General features: G+C 41.6%; 1 protein-coding gene across 1 annotated transcript in view; it reads left to right on the top strand.

Annotated features, from left to right (window-relative positions):
* The window catches only part of LOC139409451 (ret proto-oncogene receptor tyrosine kinase), a 29,958-nt gene that overhangs the window by 5,766 nt on the left and 1,447 nt on the right, over positions 1-22,745 (top strand). Inside the window, exons 2-19 of the mRNA XM_071154619.1 lie at positions 10,719-10,955; positions 11,392-11,679; positions 12,714-12,952; positions 13,046-13,241; positions 13,443-13,642; positions 13,930-14,218; positions 14,933-15,064; positions 15,277-15,387; positions 15,525-15,638; positions 15,862-16,118; positions 16,269-16,416; positions 17,358-17,465; positions 17,820-18,037; positions 20,226-20,348; positions 20,511-20,581; positions 20,998-21,135; positions 21,383-21,482; positions 22,042-22,189. Coding sequence (XP_071010720.1) covers positions 10,719-10,955; positions 11,392-11,679; positions 12,714-12,952; positions 13,046-13,241; positions 13,443-13,642; positions 13,930-14,218; positions 14,933-15,064; positions 15,277-15,387; positions 15,525-15,638; positions 15,862-16,118; positions 16,269-16,416; positions 17,358-17,465; positions 17,820-18,037; positions 20,226-20,348; positions 20,511-20,581; positions 20,998-21,135; positions 21,383-21,482; positions 22,042-22,189 — 3,117 coding nt within the window. The remainder of the gene's footprint in view (positions 1-10,718; positions 10,956-11,391; positions 11,680-12,713; positions 12,953-13,045; positions 13,242-13,442; positions 13,643-13,929; positions 14,219-14,932; positions 15,065-15,276; positions 15,388-15,524; positions 15,639-15,861; positions 16,119-16,268; positions 16,417-17,357; positions 17,466-17,819; positions 18,038-20,225; positions 20,349-20,510; positions 20,582-20,997; positions 21,136-21,382; positions 21,483-22,041; positions 22,190-22,745) is intronic.

Here is a 22,745-nt window from a genome sequence, read left to right as displayed (position 1 = left end):
ATTGAAATTGTGTCCCCGGGGCATTTTAGCGCTCTTTTTTTTTTTTCTCTCGCATGGGTCTTGACAAATAATTTTCCAGTGGTTGGTGATGCATGCTGTGTTTGACCGATCATTTACAACAACGAAGAATAGCACGGCTGAGCTGAGCTCTTTTTAAGCCTCTTTCTCGCTTTCTCTATGACAAGGCAGGGTAGCGATAGATGTAGAGATGGCTCAGCGTTGGGATTGCTTTGGCAGTGGCATTTTGACCCTTCGACTAACAAGGTGTTCTATTTGTTGGATGAATTCAGGAACCCTCTCTTTATGTATAGGGCCATTATGATCACGCAGATTACATGGACAGCCTGCCAATTTGATTGAACACGCAAGGCAAGTCTTTTAAAATAGAACACACCCCTTAATATAACACATCAGCAGGTATTTTATAGCCTAGTTGTCAAAATCGGTGACCAGGAAGTGCTGTTGCTGTGACCAAGCGAGCATTAAACCTGAGAAGTGGTAAATGAAGAGAAAATGCCAAGCGGAGGCAGAGCAGTTATTGCCTATGGTGTCAAACACAGACAATGCCTATACGTTGGCTACAATACAGATACTCTATCACTGAAATGTATTTATAAAGCCCTATTTTACATCAGCTGTCATGCAGTAACCCGGTCGAGACCGCAAAGAGCAAGCAGAAGCAGAGGCAAATTGGCTAGGAAAAACTCCCGAGGGAAGAAACCTACAGGTTACTTTAACATATAAGAACACGTCTAATAATAACAGTATAATAACGTAACAGTATATGTTTGGAACTGGCATTTCATGTAAGTGGCCTGATGTTGAGGAAGACATGAAAATAGATCTGCTGCTGCAGGACCTGTCCTCTGTTCACTTCCTAATGTCCCAGTCACTCCCAGAGGAATTCTTCAACTGAATTTGTAGTCGCAGCTAGGTTAGCTAACCCCTAAGGAGATGTTATATTAGATTTATTGTTGACTGATTAACATGGGACATTGCATTCGGTTCTTGTCATCTCTGAGGCTAATTGGATTACATTATGAGGGGAATTGATTACTGTGTTACTACATTAGTCTACCTGTGGTTCTTCTATGTGCGTCAAGCAAAGAAATTGTTACAAAGAAAAACATCCCCTTACTCTGACTAACAAAATGTTGAATTCAATTGCAACGCTATCACATAAAGAGGCCACAGAAAGCAGTTCCACAACACAAAAGCATGACGAATGTTCATTAATTAAATTAGCCCCGTGGACACAACACATTGGGTCTCAATCCACTATGCAGTAACTCAAATTCCAAACATTGATGGAACCAAAAACATCAGTTTGAGGTTGGCCTATCCTTATCACTAATATGTTGCTAGATAGCGAGATGAAGCTTGTTAGTGCTTTTTGATGAATGATCCAAGCTCATCACTAAGCTATGGGCCCTGTAACTGAACACCTCCCTCTGCAATTGGATCCTGGACTTCCTGACCGGCCGCCCCCCCAGGTGATAGGGGTAGGCAACAACACATCCGCCACACTGACCCTCAACACCCTCAGGGTTGCATGCTTAGTCCCCTCCTCTACCCCCTGTTCATCCACGACTGCGTGGCAGCACGTGACTCCAACACCATCATTAAGTTTGCAGACGACACTACAGTGGTAGGCCTGATCACCAACGAAGATGAGACGGCCTATAGGGAGGAGGTCAGAGACCTGGCAGTGTGGTGCCAGGACAACAACTTCTCCCTTAACGTCAACAAGACAAAGGAGATGATCCTCCAGGACACACTCTACACCACCCGATGTCACAGGAAGGCCAAAAAGATAATCAAGGTCAACAACCACCCGAGCCACTGCCTGTTCACCCCCGCTACCATACAGAATGCGAGGTCAGTACAGGTGCATCAAAGCTGGGACCGAGAGACTGAAAAACAGCTTCTATCTCAAGGCCATCAGACTGATAAATAACCATCACTAGCACATTAGACTCTGCTTCCCTATATACATCGACTTGAAATCACTGGTCACTTTAATAATGGAACACTAGTCACTTTAATAGTGTTTACATATTTTGCATATGTATATACTGTCTTCTATCCTATTCTACTGTATCTTAGTCTATGCCCCTCTGACATTGCTCGTCCAAATATTGATATATTCTTAATTCCATTCCTTTACTTTAAATTGTGCGTATTGTTAGATATGACTTGTTAGATATTACTGCACTGTTTGAGCTATAAACACAAGCATTTCCCTACACCCGCAATAACATCTGCTAAACAAGTGTATGTGACAAATACAATTTGATTGGATTTGATTGTGGACTACAGGAAACGGAGGTCCGAGCACGCCCCAATTCACATCGACAGGGTTGTAGTGGAACAGGTTAAGAGTTTCAAGTTCCTCGGTGTCCAAGGACCTGTCATGATCCAAACACACCAACACAGACGTGAAGAGGGCACGCCAATGCCTCTTCCCCCTTAGGAAGCTGAAAAGATTTCAAATGGACCCTCAGATCCTCAAAAAGTTCTACAGCTGCAGCATTGCGAGCATCTTGACTGGCTGCATCACCGCTTGGTATGGCAACTGCTTGGCATCCGATCGCAAGGCGCTACAGAGGGTAGTGCATACAGCCCAGTACATCACTGGGGCCAAGCTCCCTGCCATCAAGTACCTGTATACCAGGCGGTGTTAGAGGAAGGCCCTAAAAATTGTCAAAGACTTCAGCCACCCAAGTTATAGACTGTTCTCGCTGCAACAGTGCGGCAAGTCTGGAACCAACAGGCTCCTGAACAGCTTCTACCCCCCAAGCTACTGAACAGTTAATCAAATGGCTACCAGGATAATTTGAATTGACCCCCCCCCCCCCTCCCCCTTTTTTTTGTTGCACTGGTTCTCTTGCGCTGATTCTTTGCACACTCACTGGACTCTACCCGCACACTCACACATACACACGCACTACATCTGCTCACACACAAAACACACACCAACATGCATATTGATGCCACATAGACACACTTTCAAACTCTTTCACAATCTTGACATACGCTGCTGCTACTCTGTTTATTAACTCTACTGATTGCCTAGTCACTTTTAACCCTACCTACATGTACATATGACCTTAATCACCTCAACTGCCTCGTACCCCTGCACATTGACTCGGTAGCGGTACTACTTGTATATAGCCTCGTTATTGTGTTACTATTTCCTTTTTATTTAGCAAAGTTGTCTTACTTTTTAACTCTGCATTGTTGGGAAAGGGTTCGCAAGTAAGCATTTCACGGTAAAGTCTGCACCTGTTGTATTCAGCATGTGACAAATACAATTTGATTTGATTTGATTAATAACGCCGACAAAAATCGCGACATGACAGTATCATGTAGCAATTCTGTATATTGCCAATGCAAACTAAGAACATTATAATCAATAATAACTTTCATCAATTGAGTTATTGCTTGATTTGCAGCCTTTTAGTTAATTGGATCTTGTATAGAGTCTTCCGTAATTATTCTCATTACTGTTTTATTTTTGGAAACAGAGTGATCGTGACAGCGTTCAGATTTAGATTGATTTATGTTCTCACATTGGTGTTTTCTATACCTACTCTGCGTGGAATAATGGGTTATACACAAGCAGATCGTGTGCGTGATGATTATGACCCATATGACTCGATAAACAGACTTTCAGATTCCACAGTTGTAGTTTTTTGGGGGGACAAAAACACATAGTAGTATAAGTCAATGAGCCCTACTTTACGTGCTTGGAATTAACTGTGCGTGTTTTTCTCTAGTTCATCAGTTAAAACAATGAGCATGAACATGTTGATTAGTATTGATATTGATTAGCCCGCTGCCATATACTTGACTTTTCCGATGGGCCATTACTGGGGGACAGATGCATTGAATGAATGTTGACCTTGGTAGAAAGGGCACGGGCTTTGCTCTTGTCACAGTCACACAACTCATTGCCCAGACACAAGACCACTACTAGATGCACATCTTTTCGGACCCGGATTCAAATCGTTTTTTAAATCTTTCAAATACTTTAGCTGTGCTTCAATGACATTGCCTGGCACTATGGAACCAATAGAATAGTCTCAAAACGGCAAACCCCTCCAATCTGGCCCTCCAGGCAGGCTCAAGCAAACGCTCAAAATACTATTTGAACCCGGGTCTGTGTCTGTCACTCCTCAGACAGATTAGTAAGCAGAGAATTGTTGGAGCTGGGGCTCTTTCTCTAGTGTAGCACATGAGCTCATAGATGGTAAATCTCTCCGGTGATGTGCGTCGTGAGCTAATTGAGTTTCTGTCTTTGTCCTGGCCAGCTGAGAGTCAGAGGACGTCCCCAGGCTGTCTGTTTGTCAAACTGCTCCAATCCTAAACATCCTTCTTATCTGTCACCGGCGGTCTGAGTATGCAGACATGTTTCAAGTTGTTTGTTTATGTCCTGCGACAGATGATTGTCCCTATCTAGGCTTCGGTTAAAGGAGGAGACAAGACAAACCAATTCATTCATACCTATAGCATGTAATGGTTATTAAATCAATATCAAGAAAAAGTGACATGTCACCATAACGATAGCAGCAGCGTAGTGTTCTTTAAAACCCCTCAAGGAACGACATATCAGTTGATGAAAATTGCATTTTTTTTTAAATCGGATGGTTCTTCTAATTGATAATAATGTTGATACGTAATGCTTTGCGTTCATGGTGTACATTTTCATAAGGTGTTTAGTTCTTTGCATTACATGGGGTAACTCACCCCATCCAACGCAAATGTCTAGCACACCAGTTTCGGGGGTGATTAGATCGAAGTGTCGGTTTCTGAAAGTCGTATCTTCCCATCGTAAATCCTGGCCATGCCTTTGAGCTGAAATCAATATGTTCAGATTGCATCACGTGTTTGCGGTCATAGTCCTTGTCGTGGTTATGAGAGGTCAAAGCAGTGAGCGCATCTGCTGAAGTGACTGTCTCTAACATTGAATGTCTCCGGTTTTCAATCATCCCAGTCCTGAGTCACTCCAGTGTTAAACCTTTAACGGTATCACTGAACAAAGAAACCTATTTGCTCCCAAGCGGGTTTGATGCTTTCAATTAATTAGCTTTGATATAAACTGCTTGCTTTTCTGTTGGCTTCCGTCCTGGAAATAAATTGAATTTTAACTGATATAAACCAATTGAGTCGCCAGCATATGGTTCACCCACCATGTCCAACCTCAAGCCACAGTCAGCCCTCACTAGTGAATTATAATTTCACCTGTTTTGTTGTTTGACCGTTGATTCTTGTCAGTCCACATATGCCTCCCTTCACATCTTCTCTAAGTGTACCTCTGTTTCTTATGCCTCTGATTTAGGAGGTAAGGATCAAGAAACTCAATACTTATTTCAGATATTATTTTATGTACAATCAGCTCTTATAGTTTGTCTATTGGCCCTGATACACAATGATGTGGCTCCTTTTTGTAAACATCGCTCAAGCATTTAGGATTCAGAATCTTAAGAGGATGTTCGAGCACTTTGTTTTCGGAGTGTTATCTCCACAGCCCAGGAGGTTGGTAAGGGCCTTAATTGATGAGAACGGGCTCGTGGTAATGACTGGAGCGGAGTCGGTGGAATGGTATCAAATACATCAAACACACATGGTTCCCAGGTGTTTGATGCCATTCCATTTGCACCGTTCCAGCTATTATTATGAGCCGTTCCAGCCTCCACTGCGACACAGTTATCATGTTCCCCTGTTGCCTTGGATTTCAGGGCAGGGGGACTGTTTTAGTTGTTGGATCTGAAAAGGGGAAATGTCTCCCTCTGATGGTCATTGGATGCTGCTTGGATTTGGACGCTGGATGTTGTTAGAATACGTGTCACATTTCTTGCTACGCTGTCCATGTGAACACACTGATCGGTGGAGCTTTTTTCTTAGCACTTGATATTCTTCATGATTATGTTCCTATACAAAATCTGGCACCTCTTCACTTTCTTAATCCATGTTCAAATTGATGTCCAAATGTTGTGGATTACACCTTTACAGGGTTTTTTTTCAAGCAGATCAAGCGTTATGAATGGCTTTCATTCAGTTGATTAATGTTCCTCACTTAACTTTGAGATGTGGAGCGAAACCAAATAATATAGCCCAAATAGCAGAATTGTATGGTTTTGGCCAGAATTTGGCCAAGATTTTTCAGACAAGTGGACCACTGGCACTTCAGTTTGTTTTTCATCTTAGCAAAGCTTTTAATAAAAAGGGTCATAGCTTGGCTGACTGAATTTCCATCCTTCAGGAAGACTGGACACATTCTTTCCACCAATTCGACCCCCTGTCTTCCAAGCACAGCCAAATTAAATCAATGTCTGAAACCAGAGCCAAGGCCTCAACTGCACCAACAGAAATAGGAAATCTAGTTTCGCTGTCTGCTAATGACATTAGTGTGTTCCCTAAATGGCCGTCCCCACCGACGTTGGACAGGAACACAACATGGGATATAATTACAGGTCTAACACTCACATCTCAATTTTCCTGTAAAACATGCATACAGTAGCCTGCTATTGCACTTTATAGATTAGCCAACATTGGCCACCCCCCCCCCCCCCCCCCCCTATGATTCGTGATTCATTTCTTCCCGGTATCATGTTATCCCCAGCAATTATACTTCCCAAGGTGAAACCAAGGAGAAACAGAAACCACATCCTTATGGACCATGTGAGAAACTCATTACTGCTTACTTGTCATTTGAGCCCCTCATTTCAATTTCCGTTGACATAAGAATAAGATATATGCCAGTAAAACGTATATATTGTACAGATACAGTCTCATCATATAGTGTAGTCTCATCATTTGACATGTACGGTGGCGTAATTGAAATAGGCCTATCAGGGAAGAGGTTTCTGATAGTTGATGATGCTGTATGTGCAGGCACACCCTCAAGTTAGGCAGTTAAAAAAAGTGTAATAGGATTGTGAAATTCACTGACATTGTAGGCATAAAAGCTACATTCAGTGGATATGTGTCCCATGGTACAGTCACCTCCAAAATGATTGGCACACTTGATAAAGATGAGGAAAAAAGACAGTGATTTACCCAATAAATTACTGGGAGTTAATATATAGATTGTGCGACTCTCTTTATTTTTTATAGATGACAAAAAAGACAGTATAAAATAAATCATTCAAATACTGAGATATAATGTATGCAAATGTTTTTGTTACAAAAATATTATTTCATACTAATACAACTGCTCAGAGAAAGATATTTTGCTTAAGGAGTAATACGTGTCTCAAAAAGATACGTATCAAAATTATTGGCATCCCCGATTTCAATACTTTGTGAGGATAACGGCACTGAGCGTTTTTCGATCATGTTTTACGAGATTGGAGAACACATTGGGAGGAATCTTAGACCATTCCTCCATACCGAATCTTTCCAGATCCTTGATATCCTTCGGGGTCTGCGTTTATGGACTGCCCTCTTCAATTCAAACCACATGTTTTCAATGGCAACCTGGACTCAGGGGTCGACGTAACACAGTAAACGTAAATTGGATCCGCTCCATTTAGTATGATATGTTACGTTTCACATGATGTGCTTTAATTTGTGGATGTCTATCATCCATTTCGCATGATATGTTACGTCCTCCAATTCATATTATATGCTATGAATTGCCAATATGTATGATACATTGCGAAATCAAATTTGTTGTGGCTAATAGTGATGGGAAGTTCATGTCTTTTCTGATCTTTTTGAGTCTTTCAGTCAAGAGAATGAATCTTTCGACTAATTTCGTTCATTTGAGTTAGTCATGCCCAGAGCATGAAGGACCCCCTACTGACAGGCATTGACAGGATGGTCACAGCCACACGTTCAGTGGTTGGATAGAACACATTATATATTTTAGATAGAAGCAATAGCAATGTGAAGTGACATCAATCCATATATACTGAGTATTTCATTTAGATTTTTTTTTACCTTTATTTAAGAGTACAAGAGTACAAGTACAACCCTTTTCATAAAAACCTTTTAAGACGGTAAGAAAGTAAACATTCACTTATTCATATTTTGTTAAAGAATTATTGGATTACAAATAAGTCAATTGCTAGCAATGGCTAGCGTTACATTACAGTGCACTGGCTGACAGTGATAGTTAGCTCGTCATTGACATGGCTAGCTAAGCCATCAAACACTTGGTTAACTTGCCGAAATAGGCTTTATATACATTAACGGCCACATAAATATATACATAGTCACATTCGCTAACGACTTTGGAATATATGAAGCCGTTTTCAAAAGACACTTTTGTGTCTGTTATAAAAAAATAAATATGTACAGAGGAAGGGAGACATGAAGCTGCCCTCAGAATGTCTCTCTCAGACTGAAGAGCAGGAGGACCAACTCTTTAAATAGGGGAGACGCATTCAAAATCCACTAGTTGTTCTTTTAAGGAAAATAATGTAAAAGGGTAAGTATAAAGACAGCTTTAGCATTTTAGCTAATAGCAACTTTCAAGTCAAGTTGAAACCTAATAGTTGCAAATTAGCTAAAATGCTAACGTTGTCTATTATGTGATTCAAACACGCAAACTTTGGGTTGCTAGATGTTTGCGTTTTACGCCCAACCATCTTCCCTGACCAATCTCCCTACTGTCTTAAGTAACCTACTGTCCTATGTAACCATACAAAACATAATATATAATACAAATTGGAGGGGCAAAAGTGAAGTTTACTATGTTGCATGTGGATTTTGCGGCCAGGCTGTCAATGGGGTTCAAGTCCGGAGACATTTCCATTGCAAAATGTACATTTTGTGGTCAATTTACCATTTCTTTGTGGATTTTGTTGTGTGCTTGGGGTCATTGTCTTGCTGGAAGATCCACTTTTCAAGTTTCATCCTAATGGCAGAGGCAACCATTTTTTTTGCTTAAATTGTCCTGGTGCTTGGTGGAGTTCATGATGACGTTGAACATAGCAAGGGCCCGAGGACCAGCGGCCTCCAAACAGCCCCAGAACATCATAGATCCACCAGCATATTCTAAAGTAGTTACAAGGTTATTTCTGCATATGCATCCTTCATTTGTTGCCAATCCCATTGCTGGTTTGCATGGTCAAAGACCTCTATTTTTTCATCTCGTCTGACCATAGCACCAGGTTCCAATTCAAGTGCCAATGCCATTTAGCAAACTCCAGGCATTTACATTTGTTAGTTGTTCACAATAAAAGCTTTTTTTTATGGTAAACCCTCCAAAGAGCCTGTTGGCATGGAGGCGGCATCTAATTGTAGATTTGGAGACTTGTTAAACCCAAGATGCCACCAATTCTCTCACTGTGGCCCTTGGATTATTTCTTTGCCTCACAAACCTTCTTCCTCACTGGGACAAGATACACTTGCGTCCTCTACCACACAAGTTGATCACTGTTTCAGTGGTTTTAAACTTTTGAGATATTGCCCTAATAAGTGACATACATTTTTACCCATTGCCTGATTTATGAAAGTCAACAACCATTTGTTTCTTTACGTTAGTGATGGATGGATGACAAATGGATTTTATATGCGTGTTACCTCATTTTCAGGGCCGGGTTACCAAACAAGCATGCAGGTCAAGTGCCCTGGGGCCCCCAACCCCCCAAAAAAGAATCACACAAAATTACACAAAAGTTTTTTCCTATATTTTGGGGATTGGGGGCCCTTCAGATAGTATATGAACATGCCATAAGCAATGGCAAAATGTGTAGAATAGCAGGAAATTAGCTTTAAAACTGCAACATTTTCTCTCGACTTCATGGCAAAATGTAACGAGTAGCACGCGATGAGCAGCAAATGTTTCTCTCTGCCTCAATTTTGACACCGATCTTTTTGATAATAGTTTGTATTACTTGTTAAATTAAATCTATTTCTTTGAGTAATTGTATTAGTATACATATTTTTTTTATATTTCAATTGTTTATTTTATACAGTCTTTTTTGCTTATTATTACCAAGGGTGCCAATCATTTTAGAGGTGACATGTATGTTAGCAGTAGCATATTACATAAGCATATGACATCAGGGATCGTGGTACCTATAATTCAACCCAACTAAAATGAAACATTATCCTGACAAAAACAAACTGTTCAGTTACAGGTCTTGGCTGCATTTGGCAACGAATCTCCCTGTCTGTTTTTGGCAACAGTGCTTACTTTTTTTCTCTCTTCAATCGAACAGCATCTCAGTTACTTGCTACAGTACTGGGAATGTCAAAGACTGTGTCTTGATATTTCAGAGTGCATTGTGGTTATTCAGACTACATTCCCAGGTATGTAAATAGTATCTGGGTGGTTTGGTGATTCCATGTGATACGAAAGCAGCTAGCCAACCATGAAAAAAGAGTCTACTCTCGCTATGTCTAGGGGTTCTTGGCCTGTCTAGCTGATCTCGACTCTATAACATGTCTGCATTTAATGTGAAAGTAGGAGAAAGCTAACATGCATGTGCCTAGGAAGAAAGTGTACTCACCTGGGTCCAGGATGAGCTCTGTCCTGACTCTGTAGTTGTCCAGCCAAAGCAGTTCATAAATGTTCAGTTGTTGGTGACAAAAACAATAAGTAAAGCCATAACAAAAAGGTATTCAAACAAACACATCAAGACCTCTCAGCCCCAGTTGCTGCTGCCCCCTAGAGATGGGATGTGGAAGTGTGCTGTCTACCTGTGCGCCTAACCTCTAACTACCTCCATTTCTAACACATGGCCTTTCTCTTCTTTTTGCAGGGTCAGTTGGGCTCTACTTCCCCCAGAATCAGTACAAGGAGACTGTGTACGTCGGGCAGTCTGCAGGGACACCCGTGCTCCAGGTCCACGCCATGGTGGAGAGCGACTCTCAACGGCCCCACTTCTACCTGTGCTACCTGAGGCCTCCAACCTATGCCCCATGGTTCCACCTGGACGAGACCACAGGGATACTCTCCATGAATAAGACCCTGGAGTGGAGCGACTTTGACTCTGCATGTGAGTTTAATAGAGACAGAAGGTTGTGCGCACGTATTGTTTTCCCATTGTTTATGGAATATGTTGTGAAGTTGACCGTTCAATCTATTTACTTTGATATTTCCAATTGTCCATTGAACAGAACACTCCAGTTTTACATTGTAAAATGTGTGAGGGGAAATTATTCAAGTTTGCTCAGCTTTCACGCTTTGTGCGTACTAATAACGTTGAGCTTCAAGGTGATACATCATGTTCAGGGATCTGCTTTCAGAATCCGGTTCTGACCATTGGTTCTAAACGATGAACTTAGCATTAAGATGCTTTTGGGAAACCGGAGCCCAGGATAGTAATGTAATTGCATAGAAGCCCAGAAAGTGCCCAGTCATCAAGAAATAAATGCACTGTGGAAGATTTAAATGGGGCATTGTGTTACTCTTTTGGTTCTCTTGCTGATCAGATAAGTTTTGGAAGCTGCCGCTGAGTGTCATTGCTGCGACCAGACCGTTGAAGAAGTTCCTCTGTGGCCTCGGCCACCCCACCGTACAAGTCAGCCTGACCTTCATCAATGACACGGCGCCACCGTGTGGCCAGACCAGACCAGAGCTGAAGAAACTGTGCTTCCCTGACAAAGACCTGAGCTCCCACATCAAGGAGAACAGGTTCCCCGGCGCCCTCCGCCAGCTCAGACAGCTCACCAGGCTTAACGTCTGCCCCAACTACACCATCTCCTACAGTGTAGAATCCGGTGAGGCTTGCTACACTCGCCTTCACCCACACTGTCTCTGTGCATCATATTATGAGAAACATCAAACACTTTGCAGGTTTCTACACTAGCATACCACGTACCACGTAGAAAAGTTGTAAATGCAACTAGCACTGATATTGTATCATATAAAGAAAACAAAAAAGTATTGGGACTGCGACACATTTTTTATGGCTCTGTACTCCAGCACTTTGGATTTGAAATGATACAATAACTATGAGGTTAAAGTGCAGCTTTAATTTAAGGGTATTTTCATGATATCGGGTGAACCGTTTTAGAAATTACACAACTTTTTGTACATAGTCCCCCCCCCATTTTAGGGGAAGAAAGTATTGGAACAAAATCACTTATATGTGTGTTAAAGTTGTCAAAAGTTTAGTATTTGGTCCCATGCAATGATTACATCAAGCTTGTTACTGTTAATGTGGATGCTACCATGACTACGGACAAATGCCCAGCTATCAATTTCTCGCATGGAATAGCCTTCATTTCTCAGAACAAGAATAGGCTGACGATTTTCAGAATAAAGTGATTTGTTTCTGGCCATTTTGAGCCTGTAATCGAACCCACAAATGCTGATGCTCCAGATCCTCAACAAGTCTAAAGGACAGTTTTATTGCTTCTTTAACAGTTTTCAGCTGTGCTAACATAATTGCAAAAGGGTTTTCTAATATCAATTAGCCTTTTAAAATGATTAACTTGGATTAGCTAACACAACGTGCCATTGGAACACAGGAGTGATGGTTGCTGATAATGGGCCTCTGTACACCTATGTAGATATTCCATTCAAAGTCAGCCGTTTCCAGCAGTAATAGTCATTTACAACATTAACAATGTCTACCCCACGTTCCCACTCTTATAGAATGCACGATATTAACTTAAATCTTTTTTTTTCTCAATTTTCTTTCTCATTGCTGTTCCAGTAGCTGGGTGAATAGGAAACTACAAAGTCTGGCAACATGAGACTAACATGATATGTTTACATCTCCTCTTCACGGTTTCCGGTTTGGCTCTAGATGTTCCGGCCCCATTCGCTGTGAATGAAAACACCACTGAGTTGGTAGTGACTGCTCCGTTGGACCGCGAGGAGAGCGAGACATACAGTCCCATGCTGATCTGCACAGTGCAGACTGACACAATGGTAGACACCTTTTTTGTTACACTGCATATCAACGTCTACGACGAGGACGACAATGCGCCGTATGTCAGTGAAACGGACACAGAGGACGTGGTGCTGGAATTTGATCGCAAGCAGGTGACTTTACTTTACTTTACTACCAAAGCTGTATATCGGTTTATTGCTATACATGTATCATTGATAGCACTGTTGTTCTTGTGTTCTTCTCAGGGAAGTTCTTTTGGCAACTTGGTTGTCTATGATAGAGACACAACACCCAGGTATCCCAAATCCCAGAGTCAGAATAGATTTGTCGGAAATATGATGACCAATGACTCATGGATAAATGAAATGTTCACCATAGAATACTCTTTCAAAGAAGAGAAGGCCATTTTTGGCAACGTCCGAGGCACTGTTCATGAGTTCCGTGAGTAGTCCAGATGAGTTCCACAATCTCTCTAAAGACTGGTTTCCCAGACACAGAGTAAGCCTTGTCGCTTTTCAATCCAGGACTAGCCTTAATATGTGTCTGGGAAACCAGCCTGTTAATGTGACAAACGTCTACTAAATCTTTTGATCGATTCATTAAATAAACAGCCCCCCCTTCTACCCTTTGTGTGGCATGTAGGGCTTGCACTGAAGAAGAATTTGTCTGTAACTGAAAATAGGACCTTCCAGCTGGATTACCTGGTCAATGACACTACATACCCCGGTCCAGAGGGAACTGTGATGCTGCACTACAATATCACCGTCTTACCTGTCCCCATTCTCTTCACCAATGTGACATACCTCTTCGCACTAACACGTAGAGCTAATGTCTACTCCCAGGTACCTATAGAGTTCACATACAGCCCTCTTTGCTTGAGAAGAGAGTCACTGCTTATGAAATGCTTATGAAGCAGACAACTATTTTAAGATAATAGTATTTCGCTGTTCAAGAGTGATGTGATGAAATGCCATTAAAGCAGTCTGTGAGGTTACTTGGTTGATATTTCAGAGGTTAGCTCATCATGGACCTATTTTTCCCCCCCAGTAGGCTCAATGTAAGATCATGTGTCAATCTGATTAGAAATGTAGCATTTTCCCTGCATGATTCGTGTTCCTTCTCTTTTCAGGTCGGTAGGATTTGTGTGGACAACAGCCTGAAGTTCCAGGGCATCAATGTCACATACCGGCTAGTAGTAGCAGAGAAGACAGGGAATGTGTCCGACGACGTACAGTCATGCTACGCTGCGATTAGCATCGCACAGAGCCTCAAGGACATGGTGGGGGTGCTATATGTGAACGACACAGAGGCGCTTCGCAGGCCAGAGTGCCAGGACCTGCAGTATGTGGTTATTGCTCAAGAGCAACAGAATCTGCTGCAGGCTAGCACTCAGATCCTCGTTGTGCTCGATAGCAATAGTAAGTACATGAGATAATAAGTTAATTCCCAGCAATACTCCAGACTGATGCTGATTGGGCCACAGTGATTACCAATGTATGGCATTCATATTTGGAAGTCATCAGTTCAGTTATTTTGCAAGGCTCATGCCTCATTGTTAGAGACCTTAGGACTAGTGTAGTAGAAACCTGTCAAATTATGTTAACTCTATCCATGTCCAAGACTCTATCCATAGCTTTGTCCATGTTCAAGACTCTGTCCATAGCTTTGTCCGTGTCCAAGACTCTATCCATAGCTTTGTCCGTGTCCAAGACTCTATCCATAGCTTTGTCCGTGTCCAAGACTCTATCCATAGCTTTGTCCGTGTCCAAGACTCTGTCCATAGCTTTGTCCGTGTCCAAGACTCTGTCCATAGCTTTGTCCGTGTCCAAGACTCTATCCATAGCTTTGTCCGTGTCCAAGACTCTGTCCATAGCTTTGTCCGTGTCCAAGACTCTGTCCATAGCTTTGTCCGTGTCCAAGACTCTGTCCATAGCTTTGTCCGTGTCCAAGACTCTATCCATAGCTTTGTCCGTGTCCAAGACTCTATCCATAGCTTTGTCCGTGTCCAAGACTCTATCCATAGCTTTGTCCGTGTCCAAGACTCTTGTGATCTTGCTTGACAATAGCATAATAGCTAAGCATACCGTGAACATGTGTTTTGTCTTCATAAATGTTGTGTTTGTGTTGTGTAGTTGATAAGCAGGGCCTAGAGGACCAGCAGTTCCTCTCCTGTGCAAAGGGAAGACAGCGTGGGGATTGTGAGACCATCAGAGGCCTGGGGGCAACCACAGGGAGGTGCCAATGGAGACAGGGCTCTGCAAAAGGTACCCACGCTGTCATTGACCAGATTACCTGTCATTGACCAGATTACCTGTCATTGACCAGATTACCTGTCATTGACCAGGTAATCCAGCTGGAAGGTCCTATTCTCAGTTACAGACAAATTCTTCTTCAGGGCAAGCCCTATATGCCACATATAGGGGGTGTTTAATGGAAACAGGAAATGATGCTATTATATTTTTCCTTTATCTTTCAGGAATATCAGAAAGTTATTCCACCTGCTCCCCTGACCTCCGCACGTGCCCTGATGGCTTTTGTGATGCAGTTGAAAGCAAAGACGCATCAATATGTCCTCAGGATTGTACACGTGAGAAATGTCCTAAATCTTTTACGGCCATATATATTTGGCTACCTTATTGATGTCCTTTATTTTTTGATGGTATTTCAAGAGTTTTTTTTTTAATTGTTGAATTCAATAGATTTACATGTGTTTGTGTCTCTCAGTTGAACCCGTTATAGGTGGTCATGAGAAGGGCATCATGTCTGGCATTAGAGCTGGCCATGGAACCTGCTACTGCTACTCTGAAAAATGCTTCTGTGAGAAGGATGATATAGAGGGTGAGTTGTATCATTTCAAAACCTTTTTGTTCTACGTGTATTGACCCATACCCCCCCCCCCCCCCCCCCCCAATAGGTAACAAAACAGCATTCCAAAGGGAGATGTTTCAAGATATGATACTGTATGTCAATCAAAGGTGAAATTACATTTTGCCCGTGTTGTCAAAGGATGGTTTCCATCGTGTTTTTTGTTCACTGTCTCCTTCTACCCTGTCTGATGCAGAGGCCATGTGTGACGAGGTCTGCAAGACCATCATTGCCACTGCCGTGCTGCTCTCCTTCATCGTCTCCATTCTCCTGTCCTCCTACTTCATCCATCGTTACCACAAGAACTCCCCCAAGCCGCCCATAACCTCGGCTGAGATGACCTTCCGGCGGCCCGCACAATCCTACCCAATCAGCTACTCTGCTAACAACATGCGCCGTGGCTCGTTGGACTCCATGGAGAACCAAGTAGCCATTGACACCTTCAAAATACCTGTAAGGCCTTTCCTGAAAATGTTTGGAAAGTTTCTGGAATTTTGCAAACCCAGCTATACTAAATTGCCTTTTGAATGATCATGAGACCTGCAAATATATGTTGTATTAATAGAAACGTTTTTTAAATGTGTTGCTTAATTATTTTAACAGGAGGATCCCAAATGGGAATTTCCACGCAAAAACCTGGTGCTGGGCAAAACGTTAGGAGAAGGGGAGTTTGGGAAGGTTGTCAAGGCGACTGCATTCCGGCTGAAAGGAAAGGCTGGTTACACCACAGTAGCTGTGAAAATGCTTAAAGGTAATGCTAACCGGACAAAGAGCAGACAACAGGAACAGTTATTGTAAGACTCATGCAGTGAGTGAGTCCCTAGGTGTCTGTATACTGAATATACAGTGGAAGTAGATTTTTATGATGTGACTTTTGGCCAGCCCAAGATAGATATAAGGTGCAGGCAGTTCTGCTACCCTAGGCGAGACAAAATAAAATGCCCCCTCTTATCCTTGCAAGGTAGAATGGTAGCCTATAGTATACAGTGTCAGCTCGCAATTCATTTTCATGAAAGCCCATTCACAGAGGTGCAACTTTGGTTTTAGAAGTGGGGGGGACATGATTATTATTTATATATTTTTTTATCCGGTATGAGAAACACTCCAAACAGCCTACCCAACATCTCGGAGGTGTCTGCATGGTCCTAAAGCACACCGTTGCCTAGTTTTGTATACCATTCCAATGATAAAACTGGGGGGGGGGGGAGGATATAAATGCAATTTCAGAATGTGGGGAGGACAGGGTAGCCTAGTGGTTAGAGCGTTGGACTAGTAACCGGAAGGTTGCGAGTTCAAACCCCCGAGCTGACAAGGGACAAATCTGTCGTTCTGCCCCTGAACAGGCAGTTAACCTGCTGTTCCTAGGCCGTCATTGAAAATAAGAATTTGTTCTTAACTGACTTGCCTAGTTAAATAAAGTTGTAAAAAAAATAAAAAATAAAAATCCCCAGTGAAAGTTAAGCCCTTGCCCATCCATGTGGTACAGTTTGTCAGTCCTGATTCCTGACTAAGACCTAAAACAGATCACTTTGGCTACTCAAACTCTGAATATAAACTACCCAAGATTATTAAATACCACCCTCGTCAGTGTGTCCCCCTAGGCGGCCACCTAATCCTGCCTAGTGGGCAGGCCTATAAGGTAATGTATTTTATGAAAACATTTCATGAATCTCTCTTTTATTTTTGCAACAGACCACGCCTCACATAGTGAACTGCGGGACCTCCTGTCAGAATTCACCTTACTGAAGCAAGTCAACCATCCACACGTCATCAAGATGTACGGAGCCTGCAGCCAGGATGGTAAGGCTTCATACCGATCCACTCCGAGCACCGTTTGAGGGTATCAATATTGTTGATTGACTGTACCGTCAACAATGGAGATGTGTGATACATGAGAATCTTGTCTTCAGATCTTGTCCTTTATGGTAGCAGTGCCTCAGATACCCTGTCTGACCAAATGATGCTCAAAGTCATCATGAGATTGTGGTATAATAAATTGTGGACCCACTTGATCATATTAATGAAAACATGATGTCCTTGCAATGCTTAACCTTCCGGTGTTATACCTGGTATATGTGATGCATATTTAATTCAATCCTGCCAGATACTGTAAGCCTAAGTGTGTGTTCTGAAATGTTGTGTCTTTCCGTCTAGGTCCAATGTATCTGATTGTAGAATATGCCAAATATGGGTCACTGCGCAACTTCCTCCGTGAGAGCCGAAAGGTGGGACCCAGCTACATGTCAGGCAACGATGCCAACCGCAACTCGAGCTACCTGGAGAATCCAGATGAGAGGGCACTCACCATGGGCGACCTGATCTCTTTCACCTGGCAGATCTCCAGGGGCATGCAGTACCTGGCTGAAATGAAGGTGCCTGTCTAGCAATTACCGCTTTCAAAATATTCACCATGTGGCAAATCTTGACTTCCACTTAAGTCAAATTTCTCTCAGTCTCCCATTGCATGACTCAGTGAAAATTTGACTGAAGTGGAAGTAAGGATTTGCCTTTAGTATACCTTACCTTCAAAATTATTGGCACCCTTGATAAATACTTTATGAGCCAAAAAGACTGTATAAAGTAAATAATACAAATACTAAACTATATTGTATGCTCTAAAAACTAAAATATTTATACTAATACAATTGCTTAGAGAAAGAGATTTTGTTTTACAAGTAATAATTGTTTATCTCAAAATTATAGGTGTCAAAATTATTGGCACCCCTAAAGATTCTGATCTAGAAAATCAAACAAAATTATACTCCTCTCGCCATTACCAATTTCAAGGGAGATTAGCATGTCTTGGGGGGTATGATCTTTGTGCCTCTGTAACTTTCTCACTCATCATTATTCACGATTCATTTAGGATTATCTGTAATCATGGTAGTATCCACATTTATGTAGAAGTGTTCAGAAACATTTGATTCTTATTTACAATAAAAGTGACTCCAAAATGACACAATACATGATTTACCATGAATCTCTATTGGACACAAAATAATCAAACACAACTAAAACAAACTGCTTGATGTACTCAATGCGTGCCAGGAATATGGGACCAAATATTACATTTGGTTTGATTTTATTGATAAGAATCTTCCCAGTTAACAACAAATGTTCATACAACTTTAGAGAACGTTCCCTTAAGAGTCTCATTAGGTCATTAACTAATGTTTTCATAGGAATATTCCAGTGATGTGACTGTTTCCAAGAGCCCATTCCCTTAACCCTTTACACTAGTAGGAATAGGTCTATATGGATAGGGTTACATTTGAATGTTTCTATGAAATGCATAAGCATAGTAGCAATTGAAAGGGAACAGTTTGGAGATTGTGGAAAAATTATTTGACCAAAGTTGAGGACACAGCAGTTCACCTAACATAAGACTTCATCCAAACATTACACTGTTGATTTTATGTGCATTTCACATTTACTGTACTTTTCGCCACGTTTGTTGATAATGAAATCTGAAAATACAATGTAGAAAATAGTTTAAAAGAAGAAAAACCATGGAATGAGTAGGTGTGTCCAAACTTTTGACTGGTACTGTACATGATTACATTGTGCATTTTCATTTATACAGTCATTATTATTCACCTGGGATTTGAATTTAACCTCTTGGTTCATGGCATTCTGATCTTCCTGTTTTGGGTCTGTTCTTTGTTCTGGGTAAAGTTCTGGTTATTGTTCGCCTAACTCTAATGCCAAAACATGCTAAATGTTATGCACGTGAGTGAGGACCCAAAAGCGGTTTAACAAAAACAGAGTCCTTTAATGTCAAAACACAGGTAAGACATAGATCCTCTTCAAATGTATATAATGGCAAAATAAACAACCCGCAGAGAGGGCGACAAATAAATCATAAAGTCCTTCTGATATTCACAGAAGAGTTCCCCTTCTAGCAGCAGAGGAGAATAGCTGGGTTAGCGGCGACAGACTGCTGGTCTCTCTGGGTAGGCGCGGGTCGTAGAGGACAGAGGTACCTGATCAGACGTAGCAACAGATGAACAGGCAGATTCCGACAGGACAGGACAAGGGTGAAGCAAACGAGACGATAGTTTGGTTCTGGCATGAGAAACTCAAACGAGAATCTGACAAAGACAGAAGCAGGAACAGAGAGAGAAATAGAGACCTAATCAGAGGGAAAAAGGGAACAGGTGGGAAAAGGGTGAACGAGGTAGTTAGAGAAGATGAGGAGCAGCTGGGGAAGGAGAGGAAGAGAAGGTAACCTAATACGACCAGCAGAGGGAGACGGAGTGAAGAGAAAGAACAGGAACAAGACATAATATGACAATACATGACACTAAAGATAAAATAAATATTACTTGTTTAACAAAATCCTTTTCTCTAATCAATTGCATTAGTATAAAGTAATATACACTTCACATTTTTGCTCAGTATTTTTTTTTTTACAGTTGATATTTTTGGTCAATTCATCAAGGCTACCAAATTTTTGGAACCCACTGTATGTATGAATCCCATGCTAAACCTCGCTCCATGTCAATGTGAGTCCATATTGTGTAAAGAACGGAGCTTGAATTGACTTTTGTCCTCCAATAGCTTGTTCACAGGGACCTCGCTGCAAGAAATGTCCTAGTTGCGGAGGGCCGTAAGATGAAGATTTCAGACTTTGGTTTGTCCCGGGACGTGTATGAGGAAGACTCATATGTGAAGAGGAGCAAGGTAGGGAACCCAAATGTCAAATACCCAAGTACTTTTAAAAATGACTAAATTTGATTGTTTTCTGAAATTGTCAATTAGTTTGTTATCGATTGTAGTAAGGATTTCTTTCACAGAACTGAGATCACAATGTCCATTCTCTTATTCTTTTGCCTCTCTTTTCAGGGTCGAATCCCAGTGAAATGGATGGCAATAGAATCCTTGTTTGATCACATTTACACAACACAAAGTGATGTGTGAGTACCTTGCGCAAACAACTTAAAACACCTGTGATACATGTCCATAACCAACAATATTTGCATGATCAAAAAATATACTAAATTGCACAACTGAATGCATTCGACCGAAATGTGTCTTCCACATTTAACCCAAACCCTCTGAATCAGACAGGTGCTGGGGGCTGCCTTAATTAACATAATTGGCACCCAGGGAGCAGTTGTTGGGGTTAATTGCCTTGCTCAACGGCAGAGTGGAAGATTTATCCACCTTGCCAGCTCAGTGACTTGAACCAGCTACCTTTCGGTTACTGGCCCAATCCCCTTAACCGCTAGGCTACCTACCGCCTCAGATAAACTATACAGCAAACAGTCACTGTTTCACCCATGCATTAGACTGTGGTGCTATTAATGCAGTGTCCCCTGTCTCCTGCCAGCTGGTCCTTTGGTGTGCTGTTGTGGGAGATTGTGACACTGGGTGGAAACCCGTACCCAGGCATCGCCCCTGAACGCCTCTTTAACCTCCTCAAGACTGGCTACAGGATGGAGAAACCAGAAAACTGTACTGAGGAAATGTACGTGTGCCACTTTACTTTACCCCAGCGTCATTGTAACCACAGTAAAACTCACTGTTACTCTATTACACTGTGATGGTAATGACATCCATGACATGACAAGCCGGCAGCAAACCAACACTTATTCATTCTAATGATCTATTGTAAATTGCAGGTGAACCATCCCGTTCATTTCTTTTCACGGTGAATCGTGTGTTACGTGTTGTTGCTTCTGACCATTAAGTGTTGTATGAATGTGTTTCTGCAGGTATAATCTGATGCTTCGATGCTGGAAACAGGAGTCAAACAAAAGGCCCATATTCATAGACATCAGCAAAGAACTGGAGAAGATGATGGTGAAAAACCGGGTAGGATCAAGCAAAAACAACCAACACTCTTTCTCTGTCTAATGCGGTCGTTACACTGCTCACTGGTAGTTACAGTACGCAACGTCATAAATGGAGTAAACCGCAAATGGCCAGTCTCGTGTCCAGCAATAAGTATAACCAATGTCAGGTGACCATCCCCAAAATATGGCCCTAGGCAACATTTGCAAAACGTATAATTACAATAGATAGCAGTTGGTCTTGTGTTGAGGTAAAGAGGCCAAATATAGTGCCATTTTTAGGATGCCAAATACAGTGCAAAAATATGATTCATATGTTTAGGATTTGAAACAGAGTACTTTTAATACTTTTTATCTCAGTCAAAAGTAGGAAATGTATTGCTCTAATATATTCGGTTTCCTATCAGATGTTTGTCATTGGATATCTTATGCCAGTTAGCTACAATCTTAACCATATGGGAAGTTAAGTTAGGTCATAACTGCATGGTAGGATATGACTGTATTATGACTGCATTAGCAGTATGCTCCACCTTCCTGTCGTTAGTGATTAGCCTAATCAGGTGTTCCTCTCCTGTTATCAGGATTACCTGGACCTGGCAGCGTCTACGCCAGCCGACGCCCTACTGTACGACGACGCCCTCTCCGAAGAGGACACACCCCTAGTGGACAGCAATAATGCCCCTCTCCCTCGAACCATTCCCTCCACATGGATTGAAAACAAGCTCTATGGTAGAATCTCCCATGCATTTACTCGATTTTAGTGACAGGACACATAAGCTTTTGACATGCTGTGATTGGCTTCCTGTAGTGTGTGACTGTGATCTAGGCATGCTTCATGAAAAAGTCTCCCATTTCTTAGGAAATGAGAGTCAGTGGGAAAGGAGAATCTTGTGTCTGATGATCACTATTTGGACCTGCTTCTGATGTACATTCAACCTGACCAAAATATTGACACTTTTGTAAATAGTAAACATTTCCATAATTCCCTTATATGACATATTGTAATCCACATTCAATCCTACGTATTGATTTTATATTAGGAAACATACGTTTTGGACGACATAAACATTTTCAAAAAACATTCCAACACCCGCAATTTTTTATTAATTTGGAAAAAGCTGTTCAAAAACAGTTTAACATTTGAAACAGGGCCTTGCTGAATCAATCATTATCTATTACATTTGGATTCCAGACTGTCTTAAGTTATCTGAATTGTTTGTGTGTATATAGGCTACCTATTAAGCATAATGTAAGCGTACAGTAAGTCTTTTGAAATCAACTTTTG

The sequence above is a fragment of the Oncorhynchus clarkii genome, chromosome 1, assembly GCF_045791955.1.
Source record: "Oncorhynchus clarkii lewisi isolate Uvic-CL-2024 chromosome 1, UVic_Ocla_1.0, whole genome shotgun sequence".
Classification (NCBI taxonomy): domain Eukaryota; kingdom Metazoa; phylum Chordata; class Actinopteri; order Salmoniformes; family Salmonidae; genus Oncorhynchus; species Oncorhynchus clarkii.
The sequence above is the reverse complement of the archived record's forward strand: the minus strand, read 5'-3'. Positions and strand labels throughout refer to the sequence as shown.